Source organism: Podarcis erhardii (genome assembly GCF_964252035.2).
Source record: "Podarcis erhardii genome assembly, chromosome: 16".
NCBI lineage: Eukaryota > Metazoa > Chordata > Lepidosauria > Squamata > Lacertidae > Podarcis > Podarcis erhardii.
The window spans coordinates 22178969-22196641 of NC_138514.1; the positions used below are offsets into that span (position 1 = coordinate 22178969).

The 17673-nt window shown below is 44.1% G+C and overlaps 1 protein-coding gene across 5 annotated transcripts in view; it reads left to right on the top strand.

The window, feature by feature from the left end:
* Positions 1-17673, top strand: part of OPCML (opioid binding protein/cell adhesion molecule like) — a 760205-nt gene that overhangs the window by 576877 nt on the left and 165655 nt on the right. For all 5 annotated transcript variants that reach the window (XM_081843175.1, XM_081843174.1, XM_081843177.1 and 2 more), the window contains one exon: positions 17021-17253. In XM_081843175.1, the coding sequence (XP_081699301.1) occupies positions 17021-17253 (233 nt within the window). The remainder of the gene's footprint in view (positions 1-17020; positions 17254-17673) is intronic.

Sequence of the window (17673 nt, forward strand, 5' to 3'; positions counted from 1 at the left end):
ATGGAAGGAGAGCACAAGAGTGGGGAAGGGGGAGGGGCTCTGCATTTTACACATTGAGAGCATCCAACCAAGGGCTAGAATCCAGCCATCTTCAACCAGAGTGCCTGGGAGGCAGGGATGGATAATCTTCAACTGCTACAAGTTTACACTGCCTTCACTCTTTTGTAAGTTCTGGCTTTTATAAAGGGCCACATTAATATCACTCTGCAATCAGTTAGCCCCTCCTGCCCTCCTTCCTCCCTACCTGCCTTCTTTCTTAAAACCTATGGGGCTGGCACTGCCTGTCAGCTTCCTTAGTGTTGCCCTTGTAAAGCTCAGCAGGGATGGAGATGGTGCTCTGGCACCACCTACTATGAATCTCCCTGTCTTCTGCCCTGTGACTCCCAATGGTGGATCTACTCTACATTAATAGGGGGAAGATGTGTGCAGGCACGTTTTATATGTTGGTGAAAACTCTTATTTCCAGAGAGCATTTTATTTATTTATAAACTGAACTTTCATAGAAATACAGCAAGGTGTAGTACATCGTACAAAATTACAATCAGAACATTTTTATATAAAAAATAATAATCTGTAAAAACAGTGATAAATATTGCTTGTTAAAAAGAAATTCACACTTCACTAACTGCATCTTCCACACCAGATACAAGAGTAGCCCCACGCAGAGCATGTTATAGTAATCAAGTATATCTCTCTGAATCCAACCTGGTTTAATTTTGGGCTTACCTGTTCTTATCTTGGTCCTTTGGCATTCGCTTACTAGAGAAACTAGACTGGTTCCCTTCTTCTTCACCTTTGTGCTAGCAGGTGAAGACTTTTGGGAACAGGCTTTTGGGAACTGGCTGCTTTTAATGTAAGCGCTGGGGCTGTGTTGTTTTTATTGTAATTGTTGGTATGGTTTTAACAGATATATGAGAGAGAGAAAGAGAGAGAGAGAGATTTGATTCTATCCATGTTTAATTGTCCGTCCATCCCCCCAATGTTTTAAGTGGTCCTTTTTATCTGTAAGCCACTTAAAATCCCATCAGGGGAAAAGATGGGATATACTGTAAACATATTATGACAACAACAACAACAGCTGTCAGGGATGGAGCAATGGGCAGCTGCTAGGAGGCACCAGAACTCCAACAGGACCCAACATTGATGCTTACTCAAAGGCCCAGATTTCATGGTTCTTCAGTCAGCAATATGGTGGTTGGGGTCTGCCTTTTTAGTTTCCCACAATGCCCTGGAGTGATGCAACATCTGGGGAAGTGATAAAATAGTAACTCCCAGGTTCCTGTATTGCTTATCAAAGAATGAAATAACACAACACAACATCCTTGCTAAAGCTACAGGGTCTAGGATGTGCCTGAGTAGGAGACTGCCTGGGAACCCCAAGTGCATTGAGAGCCAGTGTAGTGTAGTGGTTAGAGAGTTGGGCTAGGACATGAGAGACCAGGGTTCAAATCCCCTTCTCAGTCATGAAGCTCTGAGTGAGCTTGAGCCAATCACCACCTCTCATCCTAAGCTACCTCATAAGGTGGTTGTGGAGATTTAATGAGGAAGGGAAAAGGTAGGCTATAAATGCAATAAATAAAAATAAAATAAATGGGAACATATGTAGGAAGCTGCTTTGTGCAGAGTCAAAACACTGGTCCATCTAGTCCACTGTTGTCTAGTCTGACTAATAGTAGCTCTCCAGGGTTCAGACTGGAAGGAGCCTTTCCTAGATGTGTCTAGAGATACAGGGCTGGAACTTCTGTCCTTTGGCATGCAATGCATGAGGTATAAAACTGGACTGCAACCGCTCTCTGTCCTGACTCCCATCATGGAAGGAAGGTAAGATGTAAATGCAATTAATAATGTGAATCGGAATACCCTTTATCCTGGCTTCTCTTGGCCACCAACAACCATATGCCTCATGGCAAACAGCTCTAAAAATGCTTCCGTTTATCTGGCTTTAATTAAAAACTCAAACTTTGTGTTATGCAAACCTGCAAATCTTACAGATGAGCCAGGCGGAGGCGGGAAAACCAAGTAAACATTTGCCTTCTGCTGTTTTGTCATCATGCTGGCATCACACTGCACATCTCTGAACACAAATTGTAGGAATGCTGGGCTTGGTGAAGTAATAGTAGTAAGAAATGGCAATGCTCAGACTTTGAATTCATGAGTCCAGTTTAGACATGCTTTGGAAATGTAGTTCTTTAGCTCTCTTCTGCTCAGCCATTGACCCTTTCTCTTTGGATTATAGAGCTTTGTAGCTCACAAAGAAAAAATAAATAAATAGCTACTAGGATTACAGGTGGGGAGAGAACAGTTGTGCTTGGGTCCTTCTGGTGGGCATCCTATGGACATCTTTGACATCTGATAACTACGGTATGTCTTTAGGGCTTACCATATTCCTGTCACTGTAATTTGTTTTAAGCATTTGAAATACTGGATTTCAGATTGCTATAACCTGCCCTGGGACCTGATGGTATAGTGCTGGGAGGTAAGAAATTGAATTGATCATCACTATCATGTTGGCCACTATGAGAACATGCTGCTTGTCTCAATGGGCCTTTGTCATGATAGAGCAGGCTCATCTTGTGATTCAGACCACGAAAAGACAGAAACAAAGATATGTACATGTTTGAATGGTGAAGGTCTTCATTTGTGGCAGGAAATAAACATATGGAACAATAAAGGGAGAAGCAGAAAGTGCAGGGGGGGGAGTACAGCATGGAGTTTCAGGGTGTTTTCAATGGATCTAGAAGTGGGATGCTCCCAGCTACTCATAAGTTTGAAGCTTAGGGAAACTTCTATCTACGCTTCTACTTCTGCCTATCTGCCCAGACAATCTACAATTGCAGTTTAATTCTCCATGGCTGTTCTTGCATCATGTATTAAGATACAGAGAGTTTATCCAACTAGTCCAGCTGTTTGGGAGATAATTACTACAGAACCCAACCTGCTGTATAATAATCCTTCTGGGCATGCTGCCAAGACCCTGAGACTCATTCCCCCGATGGCTGAAACTTCTCCATTTCATTTAAGAGTTGCAGAGATTGGAACTTGGGATCCTTGTATGAAATACATCTTTGGCAATAATTGGAGATGGGTAGGAAGGGGAAGTATGAGCTGAACCCTATTAAGAGCCAAACTGTGTGGTACATATAAATGTGATGTGAAGCCACATCTTGTAGGGAAAGCAGCTTTGAGGAGGGGAATTTGCAGGAGAGAAGCAGTAGAGAAGAAGGTGTTGAACCCTTTCCCCACACATTGTTTTCCCACATCCATTCACCCAACCAAGTCACTTTCCCTAATCCATTGACACACATACAGAGTTCCATGTTGGTGTTTGCATACTGAAACAAAATTCCACATTGTTCAATACAAATGAGAATATGATGCTTTTGTAACAATTGGGCACTGTCTGACCAAAGCTGAACATTATTAAGTGCTAGTTATTTCAGTGAGAGAGAAAACAATTAACTAGATGAAATCAGTGGTGAGTGCTTAACTGTGGCAGGATCAAGCTGTTCAACTTCAGAGGAATTCTCTTCCAGTGGTGTATGGGGGGAAAGTATAGGGAAGAGTAAACATTTGCAACTTCTACCTACGATCAAAAAGATTTCGGCCCTCTCTTCTACTCAAGTCGAGTTCAGCTCTTGAAGGCAATCACAGGTGTATGTATACATCAAGCTTCAAACATTGATCAAAGGAACACAGTTGACTAGGAATGGTAGCAAAGGGATCAGAATAGTTTGAAGTGGCCCTAACAGTGCAATCTTATACACAATTATTTGAAAGTACATTCTACTCTGTTCAGTGGAGCCTACTCACTTGTTGTCCTGGCCGCTGCTGCCACTGAGGGATGGGGGATAAATTCAGTGAGGTTCAGCTTTTAATGCATGCCTGCATAATTTGCACTTTACACTGAAAGTCAAGTAAGAATCTGTACGCCAGGGGTGGGCTGAGGACTGTGTTCCCTTGGTGCAAGTGCTCAGGGGCTATGGGTGACTCTAAAGCAAAAAGTGGGTAGGACACCCCTTCTCTTTCTCTTATTATTCACACACATACATTCACAGACACATGTGCAAATATGCATGCACAAGCACCAACTCTCCAACCCCTTCATTCATCCACCATCCATTCTCCTCCATTCATTCTTCCTCCTTTGGCCACATTGAAGTGGGCAGTTTCACATAGCCCGTTAGGCCACAGATTCTCTACCTGTGCTGTGTGTGGAATGTGGGCATGTTGCAGTGACCCGTGTTTCCTAGGACATTTTGAACTGGAAAATAACTTGCAGCAATTTCCTGAACAAATTAGTGTATTTTGTGACCTCAGTTTGCATTGGAAACTTCTCTGATGCCCTAGAGTGTGATCTAAATTACCGTGTTTATTCTACTTGCAGTTAGCAAAGAAAGCTAAAAACTTTAAAACTCCCAAGCTTGCCTGATACTTTATTTGTAATGGCTATCCATTCATTGTGACTAATGAACTGATGAAATGGAAGATTTTCTGCGGAAATATAAAGGCGCTGGTAAAATGTTGTTCATCTCCAGCACCCATGTGCCATGGGCTGTGCTCACTTTGGTGAGTTTGAGCCAGCATTTCTGTCTAACAGGGGAAGGAAAAACACATTTTGTGGTGAGATGCCTGATTCATTGTGGCCATAGCCTACTATTAACACATGTTAATTACTGGCACTTAATTACAGAGCGAGTTGCAACAGCACTGAATCTTCTCTCTCCATCTTCTTATTTCTTTCTTCCCACTCCCTCCCCGCTTCAAAGACTGAAGACAATTTATATATATAAAAAAACAACACAAAGACTAGAGGGCTCTAGGTTCTTGAATTTCAGGTCTGCTAACACTGCTGGCAATAAACTCTTTACTTGCCTCCCCCCTCCCCTCCTTTTGATTGAAGAACACTAGAAATCAGCTGGGGAGCAGGTGGTGCATTGTGTTAGATTAGCACTGATTGAATTCTTACATAGGCAGCTGATTGAGGCTGCTGTTCAGCAAGCACACGACTCTACAAACAGTGGGCTGCAATGAAGAGGGCATTTTGCTGGATCATGTCCCTTAATCAGCCTCCTTGATTCTGTCGATACTGTCTGTGGGTGTCGTTCACTTGCTTCCTCCCCGGCTCCTTTCCCTGGGCCACAGAATAGAAATTCAGACCATGCTAGAACTGGCCAGCTACTTTTTGGCCAGTTCAAAGGAGGAAGCCAAATTCCCAAGCAAAGAAATTCTTGGTGCACCCTCATTCACCAATAGTTACTAAAAAAAAAAAAACAAAAAAACAAAAAAACAAACCAAAAAAAAAAAAAAAACAGACTAGAGTCTGCAGACACTTTGTCATGTGTCCACAGTAGTGGCTGGAGCCTGTTGGGACTGGAAGAAAGTGGAAGAAAGTTGGGGAAGCCAGCAGTAGATGGCGCCAGAACCTTTGATAGGTGGAGCCAACTCATTCTAATTGTCTCCCCATCCTCTTCTTTCTTGCTGGGGTCTACAAGGGCCACCCTGAGGTTGAGGAAGAAGAAGGTGGCATGCAGTACCACCCACCCCCTGGCCTGGCTGTAGGTAAGAAAGCAGGCAGGTAGAGGCTGGATTAGGGTGGACAGAGGTGGATAGGGTACACTTTAAGGAGCCAGCCTTCACTGTTTGTTCATTATTATATTAAGTCAAGCACAACATGCCCAGGTTAACTGTTTTGGCTGGTGCATAAGTTGTAAAATTCAAGGTGCAAGGACCCAGCCCTGCCTTGGAAATCTTAAGCTGTGCTTGTTAATGGCCCTCTTTGGCAGGGCTCAACCCACAGTCCTGCAGCAGGGCTTGTTTTAGGGTAAAGGGAGGGAGAGAGATGGATATGGATGGGTGATGTGGAAACTGGGTTGCACTTAAGAGAATGTTGCACAGTTAGTTAACTGTCCCTAAACACAACATGCAGGTTGCTTGGACAATCCCATCCCTTGACAGTAGAAGCATGTGATGGTTGATGGCGTGGTTAATTGGTGATGAAGAAAAGGCATTCTGTACGTGCTCAAAATGACTTTCATTTTTAAAATTTAAACCCATGTATTCTGAGATTGTGTCCTGGCACCAAAAAGAGGTTCAGTAGGTTCAGTCGTGTTCTCTGTTCTGTACAGCAGGAAATGGGTACCTTTAGTGAGAAGCAGGCATTACCCAGAGCACCTTGCGCACAGCAATTGTGCCCAGCGAATGCTTCCTTTTTGCTCAACTGCCAAGGGCTAGGAGATTGAACAGCATGCTGGGTAGGCTTGCTTATTATCCCTTTGGCATCAGGAGATGAACAACACAATCTTCTTTGTGTCGACTCAGAAATAAGTCCCACTATGTTTAACAGGGCTTACCCCCAAGGAAGTGTGTTCCTAAGCAAAATCCTGCGCAAGTCAAGATCTTCATTGCACAGACTGTAAGTCATGGTAAATACTTGACAGTATATGTGTGGACATAAAACGTCCATTCCATTTATTAACATTAAAACAAAAAATACATGCTCTGGGCTGAATTTATGAGACGTCACTTTTGCTTTTGCAGAAGCAAAATCAGCTATATAATTAGTAATATTTTAATCTTTTCCCTGAAAATGAATTACAGTTTTTCCATGGAGAAGACCTCTCCTGAACCTCAGAGGCAGGTGGAATGACCTTTAGGGCCTCCCCTCTTGATCCTAATACCTGACAAAGTCTGTAGGGAAAGAACAGAGGGATCTTTTAGATATCTGGGACCTACGTTCCTTAGGGCTTTGAACACTAGAGTGAGCATCTTAACTCAGGCCCATAAATGAACCGGCAGCTTGTCCTTCTTGTAAGGCTTCCCATACAGGCATCTGGTTGGCCACTATGAGAACAGATTGCTGGATTATATGGGTCTTTGGCCTGATCCACCCAGACTCTTCTTGTGCACTTATGCAGCTACCCAGAAGAGCCTGACCCACCTCCAGCACTTCCCATGGTTTGAATAAATGACTTTCTTACTCTCTGAAAACTCTGAGCCTTCACATGGCTGATAAGAAAAGTGCCAAGAAACTTGGAGAAGGAACTTGAATGGAAGTTTTCCAATAAATGGAAGGATAAACCTGTGGCTGCATTAGCAGCAACTGTGCCAGCAGAAGGGATTGAGAGTTAAGGCTAAGAGCCTTCTGTCCTCATTACCATGAATAAATATCACTGGTGACAAAGCGGAAGCTGGATAGGCCCCATCCTTCCCTCTAGGACCTATTGTATTAAACCTGGCACTACATGCCACAAATGTCATTGTACTGGAGGCTAATTTGACGATTTGTGTTGTTGAGCAAGGATTAGCGCAACCTCATGTTTTGATGGCCTGTTTCTAATTTGCATCTTTAACGAGTTGGGAACCCAGCCAGGTCCTATTCTTTTGTGTTTACTTCTGAGGAACTGTGTTTATTTCTGATGATGGCAAATAAATCTTCCCTTTCTCCCTCTGCCCCCCACTCCAAGAACGGAATGCCATTGGGTCTCATCTACTCTGTGACCAGAGGGGCTGCAAGATGGAAAGGAACAATCCATCAGTTATGAACCCTTTGCATGGAGGGGGGGTCATTAAAATCTTCTCCTCCCCCCCCCCCCAAAAAAACCCCAAATCACTCCCATAGTGATTTGTCCTAAGATTCCTGGAAATCTTGACAGCAAAATATGGAGGGCTGGTCATTTATTTATATAAGAAACGTGCTGTGGAAGTGGACAATTTCAGAACCAACTCTGCAAAGAACTGGGTTAGCTATTCTGTTTAATTGTAAATAAACAAATAACATTATGGCAATACCTTTAATAAGTAATCTAAAATGCCACAGAATTTTGTGCAAGCTTTTGATCTCATCAGGCTAGAATGCGGGGGCCACATTCCCTTCCAGGCAACGTTCTGGGGGCTACATGCCAGTGGTAGGCAGAGCCAGAGGCAAAGGGGTCAGAGCAAAACATGCCAATTTCACCTGTTGGTGGAGTAGGCTGGTTTCTACATGCACGCCACACAGGGGTTATCAGAATTTGTGGACACATTCCAACCCATTGTTACTCCACTCTGGCTGCTGAAGGAAATGCACCTTCCGAGAATAAAGTCCCATCTTCAGGTAGTAAACATTCCTCTTCCTTCACTTTAGGATCTCACAGCTGAATGTCTAAGTTTTGTCTTCAAGTTACACAAAAAAACAAAGGTGGTTGTGTTGCCCATTAAGGGAAGAAATCCAAAGTCCACATTAGGGCAAGACCTTTATTTAGTCCAGCAATGTGCCAACTACAGAGTGCAAGTTTCTGAGTTCCCTAGAGTTCTTTATCAGGCTATGTCGCTCTTCATCCCTGCCAAACTCGGTGATCTATACTGATCTGGTTGCTCAATGGTACGAGTTACTGAGATCATATTTCACCAACCATGTCTGTGGACATTTCAAGGTCTTGTGGGTGTCAAGAGTTCCAGTAGTGCATTGCAAAACAACCCACTGCTGCAGAACTCTCCCTCCCCAACCCCCGGTGAACTGTTTAAAGCAGTGAAGAGGTTTTATAAAGCAGAAGCAGCTGGTGAGTTGGTTGCACCACTGTTGACCTGGCCTTCTGGCAACACAGCTGATACCACTTACTAGAACATATGGAGGAGAACGGCCAAGGAGATCAGTGCTGTGCAGGCACACCAATGGAGCCAACTCAGTGCTCCTGCCAATGCTCCCCACAGCACTGACCTCCCTGACACATTGCTTCCCCTTCACTCCCAGAAGCCAGGTGTGCTAACCTCTCCTCCTCACTGACTACTCCTGCAGTCAAGGAAGTTATTTCAGTCTCCGCATAGAATAAATGACTTAGACCCCAACAACCTTACTGACTTTGGCCTGAAATAGATGGGAAACTGCCTCCTTCCGCCCAGACCCTGTTAAGTGCTACGTTCCTCAGAGGAGACCTTCTTGCTATTTCCTACACTGTCAGAGGCTCAAGTGCATGTGGGGCCCAGGACAGGGCCTTCTCTGTGGTAGCCCTTAAGTCGTGGAACTCCCCACAGGGAATGTCTGGCACCTTCATCATACAGCTTCCAGAGAATGCTGAAGACATGCCTCTTTACCCTAGCTTTTGCATACCCCCCCAACATTTCTCCAGTGAAAATAGGGACGCCCTGAGAAGAACAAGACATTCCAGGATCAAATCAGTAACTGGGACGGCTTCTGTAAATCCGGGACTGTCCCTGGAAAATAGAGACACTAGTAGGACCTGCTTTCGACCCTTGCAACGTATATTTTAAAATGATGTTTGCGATTTTAAGATGCTTCAAACAGTTTATAAACTTGTATTTTAACATTGTTACCCACCCTGGGACCTTAGGGTGAAGGCCGTGTAAACAACAATAACAAAACCTAGCAGCACCGGGGCAATTTCCATTCCCTTGGGAACTCTGGAGTTTGGTTTCTCTTCTCTTTTTGTGTATTTTACAGTAGCATGATTATTTTGGAGATGGACTGGAAACCTCCAAGAGAACGTTAATGTGAGGTTTGCATTTGCTTTAATTGGATCCTTTCTAGGGGAAACCTCCTGACTTGATTCAGTGTCGAGCTTTGTTGGAGCTTGTCTGTTGAATCTAAAGACTTTGAAGGTATCTCTTTAGGCCCTCATTGAGTGGGGGCTTTGTCATAATCCTGGTCAATTGGGGAAAGGTTAGAAAGAGGGATGAAGAGGAAACACTATAGGCTTAAGCAAGCTAAGTGGCAGTAGTTTCTGAGCAAGAATTATAGTGGCACTTGGTAGAGTTATTCAGCACCTGCTTTTTATTTTTATACCTCCACTTTGGACAGAAAAACTTGTTTAAGAGTAGGAATGCATTTGAATGCAAATAAACTAAGCTTGCTATCCGCCCACCTGCACTTCGTGAAAAAACACACAAAACTGTGGTTCAAATACAAAATAATGACATTTGGTTCCCTGCTTGGGATTGGTGAACATCTCAATATCAGTTTCTCTTGCTTTCTCACCCCCCCAAAAAATATTTAGTTTATTTCTCTGTATTTCCACATCAGTTTGTGATTTCCTTTCTTCATTTTAAAGTCCTCAGCAATCACTTTTCTCCCCCATCTTTACAAAAAGTATAGGCAATGCGTGCTGAAATCGGAAAAAAGCCAGAGAAATTACTGAATAAGATTTTCAGTGGTAGAAGGTGAGGCCTGGCTATGGTGTCTTTGCTGCTCTTATGACTATCATAACCTCCATAGTGTCTGCAGAATGGAGTCAGTGTGGCATAGCGGTTAGAGTGTCAGACCAAGACTTGGGAAACCAGGGTTCAAATTCCTACTCGGCCATGAAACTCACTGGGTGACTCAAGGCCTGTCACTGCCTCTCAGCCCTACCTACCTCACAGGGTTGTTGTGGGGATCTGTTTGGAGGGGGGGTGGAAGGTTGGATGCAAATGCAATAAATAAGTAAAAGCCCTGTTCTTTGCCCAATAAGCATGGGACACCTTTGCCCAGTGGCACTGTGGCCCATGGATTACAGCAAAATACTGGGCAAGGTTTTGCTCAGTATCATCTCTGTGTGATGGGTTCATGGGAAAAATCTGTCCCATGACCACTTGCTGAAGAGGAGAGGGAAAAGCCTATACAGTCGTACCTCCGTTTACGAACTTAATTCAGAGGTCCGTTTTTAACCCAAAACCTTTCTTAACCTGAGGCACACTTTCACTAATGGGGCTTCCCGCCGCCACCATGAAACTTCCGCTCACATCCCAGGGCAAGTTTGCTACCCGTAACACCTACTTCCAGGTTAGTGGAACTCATTACCCGAATCGTTCGTAAGAAGGACGGTACATAACCCGAAGTTCCACTGTATAAGGCTGATTCCCCTGATATTCTCAACAATTTGGCTTTGAGAGCTTCCCGCCCACTCACTTTCCTAGAGCCTTCACTGAGCAATTTTGGGTCGCTGGTTGACAGGGCCGGAAATGATTTTTTTCCCCTCTCTCAACCTGATTGGCACATGGTTAGGTTTTTTTCTGCCTTTCTCTCAGTAAAATTATGACTTTCTGTTGTTAGGCAGAAGAGCATTGTTTGTATGAGGGCAGAAATGGCATTGGGCAGGGTCAACATATTATGGGGGGGGGGGGTATAAGGGGCCTGAGGGGAGGATTGACCACAGCAAAACCAAGCGTGGGTTCAGTATAGGTCTGGTTGGAATCTGCACTCTGCTCCCTCAGGGAGACCTTGCTTGTTCGGCTTACACCATGGCAAGGTTCAACACTGGTAGACTCCCGTCATACAGGTTTGGAGCAATCCAAACCCAGCAGATCCATTCCATCAACATGGTGCTTGTGGAATGATGAACTGATCCTGGGATCCAATGCCATGCCAACCTTTGCCCTGCCTGCTGCTGTCAATAAAGATTTGTCCTAATTTTATTCCATCACAGTTGTACACTCTGGTTAATTTGCTGCTCTCACGGGTCACATTATTTGCCTGCCTGGGCAAACAAAATAAGTCACAAACTGAGAAACACCCTAAGCTGCTTCAAGGAAGACGGAATCTTCATATAACTTTGAAGCATAAAAAGAGTGGGATATAAATGCAGTCAATAAATAAAGAATAACCACTGTGGAATAAATTATGCCGGGGGGGGGGCATGACACAAATGTTCTCTGTGCAGAAAAGTCACATAATCTCACTCTTTTATTATTATTCCCTCCCTGGCGGCAGGGAGGGCAGCAGATTTTGGATTGGATTTTTTTTTTTTTTTGTCTTCTGTGAGAAAGGGCACACAGCCCTGTTTGTAGCAGTTGAATCTATACATAAATACCAAATAAATAAATAAGTAAAGGCTCAGAATGAGGGGAGAAAGGAAGAAAGAGAAAACCATTTGGCCTTGCACAAAGTCAGAATTTACACATCAGAGTTTCCTTTTTTCCCTCCTTTCCACCCACTGCACAAAGACAGCATGAAGGCATCCTGATTGTCTCTTCAAACCGTGATCCTTGTACTTCATCTTTAATGAGGAGACCGCCGAGTTCCTTGAAGGGCTTTATGCTAGATATTTATATGAACACAGACATGCAAGTTGTCTGTTTTACATATTACTGCCCTGATTTTTTCCAGTCCATGCAATGAATAATTTACCAAAAACGTGTGTAAGTATCTCTTTATTATTCATTATAATGAACTGAGACAGGAGTAATAGTCCACTAGACTGCAATCCCCTTAGGGCCCAACTTAACTAGGCTGCGCTTAGCTCTCCCACAGTTAATTTGAATAAAGGGAGGGCTCCAGCGTCAGAACGGCAGGGCTGCTGCAGTCGCAAGTCACGATGAAGATGGATAGGAAGTGGGCTGCCGGAGAGTGGAACGAGCAGTACCGAAAACTCTGCACAGTGGAACAGAGGAAGAAATTGCCAAGTGGAAAGTGAGCTGGCCCTACAATGGGGAGAGGGAAGCAATGATGGACTGTCCTGTTTCCTGTGCAGGGAGTTGCTGTGGGGTTTAGCCAGGGCCGGCTCAAGGCATTTTGCTGCTTGAGGGACAATATGGTCCCTTCCCCAAGCCAATTGGACTGCTAGTTGAATCTTACTGCTATACTGATGAAAGAATAGTGTCTGCCACTGCACTAGGGGGCAGCAGGCTAGTGTAGTGGGTACAGGGCACCCACAGCTCTGACCACTTCCTGCACCTTGGCATCTGCCGCCTGAGGCAGATGCTTGTCTCATTGTAGGGTCAGGCCTGAGTTTAGCTAGCTCTGTCACTCAGAACTTCTTAGACCTCTAAGAAGCTGGTGAGCCACTTGTGGCCACAGGAATGGTGATGCCGGCCCATAGAGGAACTGAGCACACCTGTCAACTGAACCACTTACTTATTACAGATGTATATACCCATTGCTGTGGTCTTCAGCAGAGTTTGCTGTGTGAATGTCAAAGATCTCAGGAACCCAAACTGAAGGAATTCAGAGCAGGGCTTTTAGTGTAGCTGCTCCTGTCCTGTGGAATAGCTAGCAGCCCTGCAGAGACACAACAGGCACCCACAATCTTTACTTTCTGGAAACAATTCTAGATGTTTTTGTTCTGACAGGCTTTCCCAGGTGGATAAATGGGTCTTTACCTCAGGAGTCCACTTGTTAGGTTTTTAGTCTTGTTTTAATTGTGTTTTCTGCTTTTGTGCTTTTAAATATCTTACATGTGAATTGCCTTGAGGTTTAGAAGGCGATTCACAAATTAATGATAATAAATTGATGATGATGATGATACAGGAAAGGGTTGATTAGTTGCTGTGGTATGACATCATAGCTAGCAAAAGATTGAGTCAGTTGCAAGCCATTACTCTGTTTTGGACTTGCTTATACGAAGGATGGTAGCAACCTATTCACTGTGTCTGGAACTGTTTGTGAGGTTGCCTTGAAAGAAGTTTTCTTTTGGTGTGTGCGTGCAAAATGTTTAAGTTGAATGTGCAGCTGAGACTGAAATATAACTGTCTATTAAAACAACACCAACACAGTTTTAGCCAAGATATCTGCTTTTATGTGTAGGATATTTATTCCACTGCTATATAATACTATGCATATATTTATATTTCCTTCACACCACTACACCACTTACCCATCTCAATGTGCTCTTTATCTGATGTTGTGTTGTACAGCCATGGAAATGCCACAACTCATTGAGGGTGCTTCTCTATACTACTCTGTCTAGGCCACCCTCCCTATCTTCCTCATTTGACTTTCCTTAGCTGAAATGCGTTCTTCAGCTGTGATTATGTCTCTAGCTTTCCTGAATGGAGCGGGGGCAGATGTGGGTTTACAGAAACCTCTGACTTTTACAAGGCTGGAATATAGCCTATTGTGCAAAGGCCACATCCGTCTTGTGCAGGCATAGGCAAAATTAGCCCTCCAGATGTTTTGGAACTACAATTCCCATCATCCCTGACCACTGGTCCTCTTAGCTAGGGGTGATGGGGGTTGTAGTCCCAAAACATCTGGAGGGCCAAATTAGCCTGTGCTTTGGCCCCATCCACAGTTCAGAAAGTTGACCATGAAGGTCTTTGGCCCTTAGGCTTAAAACTGTTTCCTATTACTGCTGTAGTGTTACATCATATCCAGCACTGGATCGAGCCCATCAGAAGCTGTTGCTTGAAGTTTTCCAGTTAACAGAAGAATTACTAATAAAAAGATTTGTCTCTGTAACTGTTTACAGAGTTGTCCAGAAGAAAGTGGAGGGGGTTTTTTGGGGGGGGGGCAGTAGTGGGGCAAAAGAAGTGCATCACTGAATACATCCATGAATAACTGGGCCTGGAAGCCATAAGGCTATATCCAGAGCACTCATTCCGTTAGTGCAAGTATTTTTTGTTTGTGGCACAAACTCCCCCCGCTCTCACCCTCCTATGCACGCCTCACACCCTCTCCAAATCTGTACTGGGGGGTTGTGGGAACCCCACAACAGACTTGGAGGATGCTGCAGAGTTCCATTGCACTATCATAAATCCTTGTGCCAATGAAGTGAGTTACCTGGCACTATACTGGGAACTACCCATAGCTTGGGGGGGGGGGGTTGGGTTATGATGCAGTATTGGCACATTGGGATGTACACTTTTATGTGCAGGAAAATTATACCATTGCAATATAATATTGCAATAGTGCATATTATTTTACATCTTCTCCACACCGCTTCTCTATCTCAGCATAGCTTTGTAGCGGAGGCTGCACTGCACACAACGCTTGGCAGATGCTAGCAGGCCACTGAAGTGCCTTTTATTCTACCTAATGGACAGGGAATTTGCTGTGGCTGTTGCCGTCATTCTTTTTCTGTGGGTGCTGCTGCCAAGCTTACGGGTAAATAAACCCGGCATTTCTATCAAATGGAATTAAAGCGGTATGTGTGCTTGAGGAACATTCCAAATCCTCACCCTCTCCTTTCCTTTCTTGTCTTTTTCTCCCTCCCCCCTCCTTTTTTGGCTTTGTTCTTTGCCAAGTGTAACTAACCGCTCTGAAAATGTACTTCTTAAAGCTCTGCAATATTAAGTGGTGGGGGAGCAGCAAAGTGGAGAGCATGACGGCAATGAATAGTCAAAATGGTCCTCTATGGTTGTCCAAAGTCTTTTGTGGAGCAGCGAACACCTGCTCTCCCGTACTTCTTCTTCCCTACATGGATTCAGACAGTGGCTAGCCATGCGGTCTCCAATTACAAGGAGGTGACTTTGATCACACAGTAATGTTATTGTCTGTAGCCCCTTAACCGTGTTTAAACCACCATTTCTCCTTGGCGGAAGTAATCCTGGGCTTAGAGTGTGAGTGAATGGAGGTTACAATGGATGACCAAGAAGCTACATGAAGGGCTGCACAATATGCAGCTGATAATACCTGATTAATGGTCAGACGCATCCACCTTCTGTCTAGCCATTGCTGTTATGAAAGCCTGGGAGTGTGTTTTTATTGGTGCTGCTGCATGGTTTGGTGGTGCAATACTTTGACACAGCGGCTTGGTTCAAGTGTTCACCCCCTCCCATGATTAGAATCACATGAGGTGGAGAATGGCAGACATGCTCATTGACCTGCCCCTCTTCTGTATTTTCCATCACTCAGCTCCACCACACTCTACACATTTGGAACATAAGGGATCAGATAATGACCCCATTTAGTTTGCCACCCTGTTCTCACAGTGGCTGGCCATATGCCTGTGCAAAGCCTGTAAGCTGGACATGAGCAAAACAGCGGTCTGCCCACCTTTGTTTCCCAGCAGATGATATTCAGAGGCATAAAGCCTCTGACAATTGAAGTGGCACATAGTCTAGGGTTGCCCTATGTCCGGGAAAACCCAGACATGCCCTCTTTTGGGGGGGCCAACATGCCCATCTGGGTGAATTTTTACATTTTTAAGGAAATGTCCGGGTTTGGGGGTATCAGCTCAGGCTGCTTTGCATGCCGCAGCTGCTGCCAGCCCGAGCTGGGGAAAGAGGCATGTGGGCGCTGTGGCCGCCCTGCACACCCATGCCCTCTTTCCCTGACTCAGGCTGGCAGTGGCTCAGGATATCCTTTTTTTGCTCTTCAAAATATGGCAACCCTAACATAGCATTGTGGCTACTAGCGATCAATAGCCTTCTCCATGAATTTTCCCAGTCCTCTTTTAAAGCCAGACAAGTTCATGGCCATCACTGCCTCCTATTGGAATGAGTTACATAGTTGAACTATATGCTGTGTGAAGAATTATTTTTATTTCTCTGTCCTGAATCTTCCAACACTCAACTTCATTGGTTGTCCACAAGTTCTAGTGTTGTGAGAGAGGGAGAAAAAAATATTTTTTATCCACTTTCTCCATGCCATGTATAATTTCATATATATTGGATCAGTAACTTATATGGTGGACAGCCTGCTCCGCTAGCATGCAACTTAGAACCTTAACATGATCTAGATTGTAAACTGTGCAGGAAAGGTAACCATTGGCTGCTGATTCATGAGAATAGTCCTGAGTGCATTTTCTCTTTCCATGGACCTTCCAGGTGGTTGGAACTCCATCCTCTTCCACCAGGCTCAGCTCATCCCTCTCCAAGTCAGACAAGGCCTGGGCATCACCTGATTGCTCAGGGCTTTGGAAAATGTGGGCGAAATTAATTCAGGTCCCATTTTAGCGTGAAATCCACACTTCCAAAACAAATACACAAACTGAAAGCCTGATCTCCTTCAGCATTCACACTTCTCTGAATTTTGTGATGCTGTTTTCCATGTATAGAATGTGAACAGAAATGTATATAATAGTAAAGAGTGCATGAAAAATGCATATATCTTTAAAGATAACAAAAATGCAAACTTGCATATACAAGGCAAACTTTCATTTTAAAATTGTATGTTAGGAGAAATATACATGGAAGTGTATACAAATTTCATGCAAAGTTGCTTAGCAAAATCACAATTCTGCATAAATGGGGTGAACCAAACCTCAGACTGAAAAATATATATGAGAGAAATAGGAATGGACAGATCCACCCATCCCTACTCTCAGTGATGCTCTTAACTTGGTGATAGCAATGCCCTTCTCATTCCTTTTTCCTCTTCCTCCCTTTCCAGGTGTACCGTGGATGACAGGGTGACACGAGTAGCTTGGTTGAACCGCAGTACTATCCTTTATGCTGGAAATGATAAGTGGTCAATAGATGATCGGGTGGTTATCCTCACGAACACCAAAACCCAGTACAGTATCAAGATCCATAACGTGGACATATATGACGAAGGACCTTACACTTGCTCTGTACAAACAGACAATCATCCAAAGACATCACGAGTCCATCTTATTGTGCAAGGTAAGATTTGGCAAAGATGCCTAAGAAGAAAGACATTTTTATGTGGACAGTTTCCTAGGCTTCAAATGGATGCTGATAATGCTTGAGGAGTTAGGAAACTCAGAGCTCATTCTGATTGTCTTGTTGCTCAGTAGCTGAGGATCTCATCTTGTACTTTGTCATTTGGAAATGAGTGATATCTGCTGTCTTGGGGTGCATTGAGATGTGGGGAATATTGCATTAATTTTCCTCATCATAATGCTAGGGCTTCTGCCTTGTTTTCTGATGTTCCTTTCACACTGCAGTACCTGTTGTGCAACTGTAGGTTTTTGCACAATAACAAACGTCATTGGACAGTGTCTCTATTTCCCCACCCTTTTTGCACACGTATGCTTCTGTTCCCCAATGAAAATGACAGGAAAGAACTGTATGCTGGTATAC